Source organism: Poromitra crassiceps (assembly GCF_964638095.1).
Source record: "Poromitra crassiceps genome assembly, chromosome: 1".
NCBI lineage: Eukaryota > Metazoa > Chordata > Actinopteri > Beryciformes > Melamphaidae > Poromitra > Poromitra crassiceps.
This window is the reverse complement of record NC_139623.1, coordinates 50,999,101-51,011,564: the sequence shown is the minus strand read 5'-3', so window position 1 is coordinate 51,011,564 and position 12,464 is coordinate 50,999,101. Positions and strand designations below refer to the sequence as shown.

Genomic DNA, 12,464 nt, shown 5'->3' with positions numbered 1-12,464 from the left:
CACGAGCACGCTGCACAGGCGCCTTGAACCTTCGGTTTTGTCCGCAGCTAAGCTCTTTAGAGCTGACCACCTTTGTCCGCTCTCAAAGAAGTGTTAAAGCTAGCTTGCCTTGCATAGGTGCAGATAGCAATATTTAGTACTGTTTACCACAGAACGATAGCATTTTGCAGATAGCTGGCGTGCACCCGTGCAGTTAGTACCTGTGTGCTAAGTACATTGGGCGTGAGATACCTCCGCTACAATAGACATACTGCTCCTTGCTGGCGCTACGCGTCCAGCAGGGCTTACAGCTCGCCAAGGTCTGGGCTCAGTGCCAGCCTTTGGCTTGTAGCTCTGAGGACAAGCCCACCGCCCTTGGTGCCCAAGGCCCGGGGTGGTTGGGAGCTCTCCGTGGGTCGCACTCCCTTGTTGGGGTGCCCCCTGCAAGTGCAGGGAGCCTGGCTGGGGGCACAGCGCACCTTGGTCCATGGCCACGGCCTGGCCTCGGTTGGCAGCGCCCAGGTCAAGCCCACCGGTTGGCTCACCAAGGCTGGGCTTAGTTCCAGCCTGCGGCTTGTAGCTTTAGACCCACCGTCCTCGGTGCCCAAGGCCCGAGTTCGGTCGGGAGCTCGCCCAGGGTCTCATACCCAGCATCAAGGCTCGCCTTGGTCCATGGCTACGGCCTGGCCTCGGCTAGAGGCTCCTAGGACAGCCCACCATCAATGGCACCAACGGCTCATTGCTGGTCGGGAGCTCACCTGGGGGGCCGCACTGTCGGACAAGTCCACGTGCGTCTCGAGAGAGGACGTTACCTCCGCAGTCCCCCCAGCCTGCGAAAGGCGCACGGCAGGGGGGGGGTTACTTCGATACAACAGCGCGTCAGTAGGCGGAGCTTGCGTAAGAAGTTCTCCCCCAGCATGCACAGCTTCTACGGAACTGTCCATGCGGCGGGGGGGCGTAGCCTCTCACGTCCCGCCCCCCCATCAGGGCACCGGATCGAAAGGTCCCGGGGCCCAGCAATATGCTCATGACTATATTTCAGGGATCATTTCTATAGTTTCTAACTTGAGAAATGTGTTTCTAAAATGTTCAGTCTCGCTATCCACGATGATGAGACGGTGATACTCTTTTCTGAGCGCGAAGCGGGCAGAGAGACTTGATTCAGTTCATATGCTCTCTGCTTTTGATGACCGTTCACTGTCTCCTATGGGGACATTGAGGGAGAGAGTATGACCCGAGTGGTGGAACGGGTTCCGCTCCGTTGGCCACAAGAGACCATCTTGTCCAACAGGCTCGATGCCTGGGAGCATCTATGTTCCCCCGTCCCCATTACGGCACACCCTCCAGAGGGGATACGCGCTACAGTTTGCCCACCCACGTTCGACGGGACCCCCGATCTGGCCGTGGAGGAGGAGGCCATGGACGGCTCCATGCGTCCAAAATTGGACCTTCGGCGTCTCAACAAGACGCTGAGGAAGTCCCATCCCGAATGCTCTCTTCCCCGCCTGTTCAAGTTGAGACAGGGGGATTTCTTACTTCCAGGGATCTGGAAGGTGCGGTCTTCCATGTCCACATGGTCAGGAGACCCAGGAAATACCTGAGGTTCTCCTTCCTGGGGAAGGCTTACGAGTTCTGTGGCTTGCCATTCGGCATGTCTTTGAGCCCGCGAACCCTCACGGTGTGCGTGGAGACAGCCGTGGCTCCCCTCCGCGCGAGGGGGATCCACGTCTTCCTATATCTCAACGACGTTCTCTTAGCGGCCGACTCGAGGGTCTGTGCCGCGGAACATACCAAGGTGGTGACCAATCACCGGCAAACCTTAGGGTTTTTGGTGAACTGGCAGAAGAGTTGCCTCGTCCCAGCGCAGGCGGCGACCTTCCTGGGGCTCGAGCTATACTTCCTGCGAGCCTTTCGCCAGAGCGACAGGCTCGCACGGTTCGGACAGCAAGCCAAGGACGTTAGGCCTGTGCCCTCGGTGTCAGTGCATCAGTGCACAGTGATGTTGGGCCTGATGGCCTCAGCACTGCATGTGCTCCCGCTAGGGAGGCTACACATGCTCTCGTGGTCCAAATATGGTTCTCAGGCTTCGCCTGGACTCGGCCGGGGACCGTCATCGCAGGGTTCCTCTGACAGGTCAGGCCTGGCAGGCGCTGGCTATATGGGCGGACCCCCGTTACCTCTCGAGAGGTACTCGGTGGGGCCCTGTCCCGCTCAGGATGGTGATTCGCACAAACGCCTCCCTCTGGGGAGGGGGTGCGATTTGCGGGCATTTTTCGGCGAACGGCCGGTGGGAGGCTCAGGAGCTTCGCCACATAAACGTGCTAGAGTTGAAGGCGATTCGCCGGGCTCTGCCTCAGGACAAGCCCACCATCAATGGCGCCGCGGGCCCATTGTTGGTTGGGAGCTCTCTTGGGGACCGCACTGCCGGACAAGTCCGCGTGCGGCCAGACTCGAAAGAGAACGTTGCCTCCGCAGTCCCCCCGGCCTGCGGAGGTAACACTTCCAGCGGCTCACACATGGGCACCATGTGCTGATTCGCTCGGACAATAGGGCAGCGATCGCCCACCTGAACAAACAGGGCGGTGTGCGGTCGGGGGCGCTGAACCATAGCGGGGATTCACCTGTGGGTGTATCCCCGTCTCCTTTCAGTGTCAGCGGTCTATCTGCCGGGACGGCGGAGTTACGACCGGCCTGCTGTCTCGAGGCAATCCCCGTTATACGGAGTGGTGCCTCCACCCTCGGGTGATGGAACAGGTTTGGGCCACGGTTGGTCGCGCCTGCGTCGATCTCTCGCATCGCGGCGTGCGACACACTGCCCACTGTGGTTTTCGATCCAGGAGGACAGCCCCCGTTAGGTCATGACGCGCTAAAAGCGCACGCGTGGCCGAGAGAGGGGCTCTATGCGTTTCCCCCGACCCCCCCTGATCCGTCAGGTGTTGGACAGGGTGAGGGAACAGCGCCTCCGGCTCGTTTTAGTCTGTTGGCACAGGCAGACATGGTTTGCGGACCTGGTCTCCCTGGCGCAAGATCCGCCCTGGGCATTGCCGGTACTAGGGATGGGCATCGAATTTCGAATTTTCGAATAATCGTTGTTATTATCAAGGTCGACTTTTATTATTGAAATTCGAAATTCGAAATTCGAAAAAAAAAAAAAAAAAAAAAATTTTTTTTAGTGAAATGTTGCATTGTCTCCCCTGATTCTAAGTATAGTCAAATCGCTTGGTTTGAGCAAGTAAAACAATTTTTATAAGCATTTTAAGCAAGGTTTATGGAAAAATGAATGGCGGATGAAATCCCATGAAGAGGGAGAGGGGGTGACTTTGGCACCCCTTTGGCACTCAGACCTGAGCCTACTAAATATTTAATGAACCACTCATGATTGTCAAAACTGTTTTTTATTTTCGAAAATGTCAATGTCATGTAACATGTTCTTTACTTCAGTGGTGCAATGCTTGTTTGAGCTAAAAATCCACAACAGAAGCTTTTTATATTAATTAATAAAGCCGTAGACTTAGAATCAGGGGAGACAATGCAACATTTCACTCACAAAAAAAAAAAAAAAAATTTTTTTTTTTTTTTTGCATTTTTTTTTTTATTTTCGAATTTCGAATTAAATTCGAATTTGGCCAGCGAATTTCGAATAGTGTTTTTGCTAGAAATGCCCATCCCTAGCCGGTACGGGCCGATCTCCTATCCCAGGCGGAGGGGGAGGTGTTCCACCCCTCCCCAGGCAGGTGGAAGCTAGCGGTCTGGCTCCTGAACCGGACCAGTTGCTAGCCCAGGGCTTGCCTGTTAATGTGGGATGCACTATGCAGCAAGTAAGGGCGTGGATCCAGTGAACTGCAGTGTGCGACCAGTTCTCTGTTTCCTTCAGAGCCTGCTTGACGCGGGTCAGTCCCCGCAGTCGTTTAAGGTGTACGTAGCCGCGATTCTGCTTGCCATAGGGGAATTGAAGGGAGCCCCGTGGGGGCGTACCCTTTGGTCTTGCGCCTCATGAAGGGGGCGCGTAAACTGCGCCCGCCGTCGCGGTGCGTTTTTTCCCCCAAATCGGACCTGGTTACGGTGCTGGACGGGCTAACGGGTCATCCGTTTGAGCCCTTGGACTCCGCCGATTTAAGGGTTCTGTCTTTAAAGACCGCGCTGCTGCTGGCCTTGTCGTCAGGAAAGAGAGTTGGTGACCTGATTGCCCTCTCGGTGCAGCAGGCCTGTGTGGTAATGATGGGCGCAGGGTTACGTTGCGACCTAACCCGGCGTACCAACCTAAGATTATTAATGTCAGCTTTAGGTCTATGGTCATAGACTTATCAGCATTCTGTCCCCCGCCGTTCAGTTAGAGACGGGCGAGGAGAGACGTTTGCTCATGCTGTGCCCCGTAAGGGCGCTCTCGGCCTGTGTGGCCAGGACGCGTTCTTTACGCATTACAGATCAGCTGTTGGTTTGCTTTGGGCAAAGGGCCCAGGGCGGACCCCTTTCCAAGGATCGCTTATCACACTGGATAGTGGAGGCGATCGCGTTGGCATACTCTGCCGTGGGCAAGGTTCCCCAGGAGGGTATCAAGGCGCTTTCTACGCGAGGTGTTGCGACATCCTCTGCGTTGTTGCGCGGTGTGTCGGTGGAGGACATGTGTGCCGCGGCCTCATGGTCCTCTCATCACACTTTTGTTAGGTACTACAGTCTCGACGTGTCCGGTGCGCAGTTCGCGCACGCGGTGCTGTCGGTGGCAAGAAAGTAGTATCGTTGCCACTCTAATATGTCAGACGGTTAGGCATAAACGTTGCCATATGGCCGTGGTTCACCGGTGCCTTTCGGGTCGCCCTGTGGGGTGCTCCCGGCAGCAAGGTCGGTTGAATGGAGGCACTAGTGAGAGCTTGAGTTCGAAACGAAGTAAAACATTAGGGTTGTCCTACAACCCAGGTTTTACGAGTGAGAACGAGAGCTCTCACTACCCAGCCTTGCTGTGTCGATGCGTCACGGGGTGCGTCGGATCTCAGCGGGCTGGAAGAAATTAGAGTGATTATTCCCTGGGCTGGCAGGACGTGACGTAGTCACGTGGATCCGTGTCAGTCCCAGGGGGTACCACGCCACCTACGGGTGGGTGGTCAGGTTTTAATAAAAAGTAATTTTGGAGCAAAATAACAGTCTTCCATAGGGCTGCGTTGCAGCGTTTAAGGCACTAGTGAGAGCTCTCGTTCTCACTCGTAAAACCTGGGTTGTAGGACAACCCTAATGTATTCTGATGAGATGTGATGTTGTAAGTCGCTTTGGACAAAGGCGTCTGCTAAATGCAATAAAGAAAAAAGTAAAGTAAAGTACTTCTTATCTCTGTATATTGATCTGACCGCTACGCTGCATACAGACACTAAGACAAATTCCTCATATGTAACTTGCATACTGTGGCAATAAAGGTGATTCTGATTCTGATTCCGATTCTTTTGAAAAGCATTATATTTATGTCTGCATTTGCCAGTAGGCCATCACGATAGACCAGACCAGCACATCTGGGTACTTCGAAAAATGTCAAGGCCGTGCCCCTTTTATGGGGAATACACAAGCCACTCGCCATTGACTTCAATGTAAAATAGCAGTACCAAAAAAATCTATAGAAAAAGAACAGAATTAATGTTATGAGCCGGTCTAGTGGTTTTGACCACAACATAAACTTAGACACTGACAACAATGAAAAGGTACGCGTGATTTTATTTTCACACATAAAAAGGCAAACAGGGACACTGGACTCTCTACTCTCACATGCTAACAGAACAAGCTAACTTAAAGCCTGAGGAGTAGGCCGAAGCCAAGGCTAGAGCACGCATTTGAAGCAGCAGCTAATTCATCAAGTTGAGTCCAGCATCACAACACATGACAAAATGTACCAAACAGACTAACAATATAAATAGAATAAATACACTTCCTATTGCAATGTGGCAAGACAGAGCTACCAAGCTACCCCAGCTTCCCAGTTGTCTAAGCCCAAAGACAAAGTGGCTAAGACAGAGCTACCAAGCTACCACAGCTTCGCAGTTGTCTAAGCCCAAAGACAAAGTGGTTAAGACAGAGCTACCAAGCTACCACAGCTTCCCAGTTGTCAAGCCCAAAGACAAAGTGGCTAAGACAGAGCTACCAAGCTACCACAGCTTCCCAGTTGTCAAGCCCAAAGACAAAGTGGCTAAGACAGAGCTACCAAGCTACCACAGCTTCCCAGTTGTCAAGCCCAAAGATTAACACAAAAATCACAGTTTGGAGGAGCAAGGAGGAAGCATGAAGGGCCACTGTTAGAGGGTATCCGCAGGGTCTTGAAAATGTATAATTCTTAATCCTTTTTACGGTTTTCCACAACGTTGCATTGTTAGGGCAAGAGCACGTGTGTTTTCTAATGCACTTCTAAATGTTTCCTGTATTGTTTACTGTACTGTATGTCTCTTTATGGACCCAATTGTGTCTGAAGTAAAAGTTGATTGATTGATCTATAAGTAGGCATAATCTTCCACGCTATAATGCCAGCAGTGTCTGTCTGGATGTCTGTCCTTCGCGTATCTCGAGAAGCGTTGGTCGGATCGACTTCAAACTCGGGGAGTGTGCTTAAGGGGACCAGATGGAGTGCAGAGTGCTGAATTTCATGCAATTCAGCATAGCACCACCTACTGGAAACACAAAAAGCGGTTTATCTCGAGAACCGTTCGTCAGATCGACTTCAAACTTGGGGAGTGCGCTGCTGGGGAAACCCAACAGATTGCAGTGCCAAATTCCGTGCAATTCTGCAGCGCCACCTACAGCAACACAAAAAAATGCTTTATCTCGAGAACCGTTCATCTGGTCGGCTTCAAACATGGGGAGTGCACTTACGGGCACCCGATGGAGTGCAGAGTGCCAAATTTTGTGCAATTTGGCATAGCGCCACCAACTGGCAACACAACAAGTGATTTATCTCGGGATCCGTTCGTCCGATCGACTTCAAACGTGGGGAGTGCACAACTGGGAACCCGACGGAGTGTAGTACCAAATTTCATGCAATTCGGACACGTGCATAGTTATAGCGCCACCTATTGACAAAACAAAAAGCAGTTTATCCAGAGAACCGTTCTTCCAATCGACTTCGAAATTGGGGAGTGCGCTGCTGGGAACCCGACAGAGTGCATTGCCAAATTCCGTGCAATTCGGCATAATGCCACCTACTGGCAATACAACACAAAAAGCGGTTTATCTCGAGAACCGTTTGTCCAATCGACTTCAAACTTGGGGAGTGTGCTGCTGGGAACCCAATGTAGTGCAGTGCCACATTTCATGCAATTTGGACACATGCATAGTCATAGTGCCACCTACTGGCAACACAGAAAGCAGTTTATCTCGAGAACCGTCCGATTGACTTCAGTTCAAACCTGGCGGGTGTGCTGCTGGGAACCCGAGAAATTGCAGTGTTGAATTTCGTGCAATTCGACCAATAAGATCACGTCTTTTACGTATCTCCAGGATTGTCCGTCTGATCGACTTCGAACTGGGAAACGGGCACTGAACTAGTAATGTGTTAATTCCACTACAGGAGAAACTTGATGTTTTCCGAAAGCGTGCATGTATCAGTATTCGCAAATGGACAAAAGATTTGGAAAATATCGGCATATCGGATATCAGCAAAAAATCCTATATTGTGCAACCCTAATAAAAAGAAAACACTGTTATTAAAGTATATGAAGCCGTGTCTCAAACTATGCCGTGTTGGGTCCTTGAATTTGGGGAAAAGGTCGTTCAAAGTCCTTGAAAGGTCCTTGAATTTGATGTAGAGAAAGGTGTGGGAACCCTCTATATAATATAGAACAAATAAACAAGACCACGTGCAGGTGGCAATCACATGTCCCTCATGTACTGTATGCAATGCAGTGATATGACAAAAAGATTGGACAAAATTGTGAAATTATGACAAAATGTGTGATATATAAGTATCAGTAGTCAGTAAATGTGACTGTGGTTGTGTTTGTGTGGTGCAGATCTGACAGACAGCAGCAGCTTCCAGAGAGCTGGCTTCTGGGTGAAGGAGCTGCAGAGCTGTGAGGAGGTGAGGGATCGTTCCAAACTCTCTGACAGACAACAAACCAGGCAAACAAATGTGACCCAAATGTGTGAGAGAGCTGTCAATCTGGCAGCTCCATGCTTGTTGACAGGTGGAGAAAGCATGGATGACTTCATGCCTCTTTAAAGCCTTTTTATGCCTCCGCCGGCAATAGCCGAGCCGGAGGCATTATGGTTTCGGGTTGTCCATCCATACGTCCGTCCGATGTTCGTTAACGCGATATCTCAGGGACGCCTTGACGGAATTTTGTCAAATTTGGCTCAAATGTCCACTTGGACTTGGATGAACTGATTACATTTTGGTGGTCAAAGGCCAAGGTCACTGTGACCTCACAAACACCAGTTTCAAGCTTGTTAACACGATATCTCAGTAACACCTTGACGGAATTTCTTCACATTTGGCTCAAAGGTCAAAGTCTGGACAGACATGGATGTCGACTGCTCATTGTTGGCGGAGGCATATATCCGCGGTGCGGTTGTTCTAGTTAAGCTTTGAAAGACATGACGAGCACCTGACTCATTGTTAGTTATTCTGGGTGAGAATGGCAGCAGCCTTAATACCTAATCCTTCTGAAAGCTACGGCATTGTTTGAAAATGACCTCCTAAAACCAGAGCCTTCTCTGAAAACTTGACAGCATTGTCAACCTTCACTAAAACCTTTATTTATTTCACAGCCTCTGTAGCAGCTAGAAACATGAAATTAAAACCATTTGATAGCTTCAACCTTTGTCTTTCATTGGAAATGATTGCCTTTGCTCTAATGTTCACTAAAAAAAAAGATAAATCAATCAAATGGGGGGGGGGGGTGGATCATTTGTAACTGCTTTAAAAATGATAGTGAACATTAGGGCAAAGACAATCATTTCCAATGAAAGCAGTTAATTGGAAAACAGGATGAAATCCAACATTTATTGCCTTTGATCTAACGCTGAAGCTTGCATTTCGTTTGATTGACCGGTCATAGAAGCATGGTTGGTGCAGGGAATTTACAGTAATATGGAGATTATAGGCTATAACCTGCTATCAATAGTTTTTAAGCTCAATAAACACAGATCTAATATTTGCCCAGAATTTATTCCGATTGTCCGGGAAATTGAAATTATGCCAGACACGTTGAGCGGCACGGCAGCTCTGTGCTGTAGGCCTACAATGTTGCTCCACCTGCAGCTCTGTGCTGTAGGCCTACAATGTTGCTCCACCTGCAGTGCTGTGCTGTAGGCCTACAATGTTGCTCCACCTCGCTCAGGTCACTGTTTGAAGCGCAGCTTTGGACACTTTTTTGCCATCTCCATGAGGCTAAGAAGCTAAATATTATTTATTTATTTAGCCTAAATTTCACCAGGAAATCCCATTGCGATAAAGAAAAAGAAAAACGACAACATAATGTTTGTCTTTTGCCTTTGTTTCTGGCTTGAGAATGAAATGTCTTGCTCACTTGTAGCCCACAGGTATGGTTGTTTTGTGCTGTGGGCTGTAAAAACGTTACTCAACGCACCTTTCAGGATGTGAAAAACATGACCAGTGTTTGATTGATTGCAAGTCACTGTGGATAAGAGAATCAGCAAAATGCCATAAACATAAATTCATCTTAAAATGCCATTTTTATGCCTCCGCCGGCGATAGCCAGGCCGGAGGCATTATGGATCCGGGTTGTCCGTCCGTACGTACGTACGGCTGTCCGTCCGTCCGTACGAGGTTCGTTAACGCGATATCTGAGGAACGCCTGGACGGAATTTCATCAAATTTGCCTCAAACATCGACTTAGACTCAAGGATGATCTGATTAGATTTTGGTGGTCAAAGGTTGAGGTCACTGTGACCTCTCCAACGCCATTTTCAAGCTTGTTAACGCGATATCTCAGGAATGCCTTGACGGAATTTAATCAAACTTGTCTTAAACATCGACTTGGACTCAAGGATGAACTGATTAGATTTTGGTGGTCAAAGGTCAAGGTCACTGTGACCTCTCAAACGCCATTTTCAAGCTTGTTAACGCGATATCTCAGGACTGCCTTGACGAAATTTAATCAAACTTGTCTCAAACATCGACTTGGACTCAAGGATGAACTGATTACATTTTGGTGGTCAAAGTTCAAGCTCACTGTGACCTCTCACACACCCAATTTCCAAGCTCTGTAACGCAACATCACAGGAGCGCCTTGACGGAATCTCTTCCAATTTGCCTCAAATGGCGATTTGGACTCCAGAATGAACTAATGCGGAGGCATAAGTCCGCGTTGCGGTCGTTCTAGTTCTTTTTCCATTTGATCGTTGCCTGAACGCAGCATGGCCAGTTCCAGTGGGAATCAAACCCGTAACCCTTGCAGCATTAGTGCCATGCCCTGCCTATTGAACTACATAGGACCGACCTCATGTTGTGTTAACTGTATGTGGCTGACTGTGTGTGTGTGTGTGTGTGTGTGTGTGTGTGTGTGTGTGTGTGTTGTGTGTTATGTGTTATGTGTTACAGCACTGTAAGATCTACCTGTGTGGCACTAAGAGCGACCTGATCGACGAAGACCGGAGCCTTCGGCAGGTCGACTACCACGACGCTCAGGACTTCACTGACGGTCAATTCAGTTCCCTTCCTTCCTACCTTCCTTCCTACCATCCTTCCTACCATCCCTCCTTCCTTCCTACTGATCACCAGTGAGTCACTCTATCTCAAGTCCGAGTCGAGGCTTGAGTCGAGTCCTAGTCCAAGTCACCAAAGAAGAGTCGTGAGTCGAGTCTCCATTAGCCAAGTCAGAGTCGTCAAGATTGTCAACGTTACTTAAAGACCCCCTAATGTCATAACTATGTTTTCCTCTTGTTCCTACAGTTGGATGTTTGAGTTTCATTGTGCAGAATGATGTCAGAGTTTGAAAGTGGAAAGTTTCTCTGAGCAAACTGAAAAGGCGATTTTCAATGAGCATGATTCGTGACAGCAAAAATACTGGAGCCAATCACTATCTAGTATTCAACAGTTAAAGCCCTTGTTTTTATGCTGTGATTGGCTAGTTATGTTCTCTAGATAACCCTGATTGTTTTGTTTTTTGTTTTGTTTTTTTTAAGATTCTTTTTTGTGCATTTGCCTGTATTAGACAGGACAGTAGGCAGACAGGAAAGGTTGGGAGAGAGAGAGGGGACAACACGCGGCAAAGGACCTCGGGTCGGAACCCGAACCCGCGTCACCCGTGCGAAAGCCTCCGCGGTACGCACGCTACCAGGTGTGCCACCAGGACGCACATAACCCTGATTGGTTGCTTTGGAATTTTTAATGAGGCAGAAGGAGGAAAAAGTCATTTTAAGGATTTTATATAGTAGTAGAGTATTTTATACATCTTAAAACATGACTACGGGGTATTTTTTAAGATTATTTTTGGAGCATTTTGCCTTTATTAGACAGGACAGTAGGCAGACAGGAAGGGTGGGGAGAGAGAGAGGATGACGTGCAGTAAAGGACCTTGGGTCGGATTCGAACCCGCGTCGGCTGCACGAAGGACCGAGCTGCCGTGGTACGCGTGCTACCAGGTGAGCCGCCAGGACGCACGACTTTAGGGGGTCTCTTTAACTTCCAGCTATCTATCTATCTATCTATCTATCTATCTATCTATCTATCTATCTATCTATAAAAGGGAGCTAGTACAGAGTTTCATGCAGTTTAAGCCATTTTCCTAGGAGTTATAAGCATCTGATGTTGTAACTACAAACCTGCCGCGGCAGGTGGGGAAACAGCGCCCCTACAGGTCAGTGACAGCAACTGACCTGCCGCGGCAGGTCAGTAAACTGCCGAGGCAGCTGCCACTGCCACTAATTGAGCCAGGCCTCTCTCCATGTTTCTCTCCACTTCATCTCCTCCATGAGGGAGCGGCCGGCCGGCCAGACAGACAGGCACAAGCCCGGTGCTTTTATTTTGGAGGGGTTATCGAGGAGGCGGGACATCCCATTGCAAGCGATCCCCCTCATTGGCTGATTACATTTGTGGATTTTATCTGCACAACAAGAGTGTCAAAACGATTTGTAGACAAATGCAATGCATTCCACACACAGGCCGTGATGTGCAAACACTAATTCAACACTTGAAGACCTAGCATAGCGATCCACACACACACACTGATGTGCAAACAGATTTGAGACTTGAACACTGCATTGCACATGATTTGTATGTGTGTCTGGAAACAGTGGTTTGAAAATACAAGTTAGACTGTGTTTGTTTGCAAATTGTGAAGAGTGCATTTGTAGAAAATTACACCATAAAACAGCGGTACAATAGTGTCAAAACTCTGAAAACAAATGCGAAACAATCTACAAACAGAAATTCTGGTTTTGAAATACAAGTCACTGAATTCTATTTGTGGATCATGATATGTGTGTTTGTGAATTTTAAATATATTTGTGAGTTGTGTTTCACATTTGTGGATCATGGTGTGTGTGTTTGTGGA

The 12,464-nt window shown here is 49.0% G+C and overlaps 1 protein-coding gene across 3 annotated transcripts in view; it reads left to right on the top strand.

The window, feature by feature from the left end:
• The window catches only part of rab24 (RAB24, member RAS oncogene family), a 63,597-nt gene that overhangs the window by 41,155 nt on the left and 9,978 nt on the right, over positions 1 to 12,464 (top strand). For all 3 annotated transcript variants that reach the window (XM_083639811.1, XM_083639810.1, XM_083639809.1), the window contains exons 5-6: positions 7,959 to 8,026; positions 10,511 to 10,610. In XM_083639811.1, the coding sequence (XP_083495937.1) occupies positions 7,959 to 8,026; positions 10,511 to 10,610 (168 nt within the window). The remainder of the gene's footprint in view (positions 1 to 7,958; positions 8,027 to 10,510; positions 10,611 to 12,464) is intronic.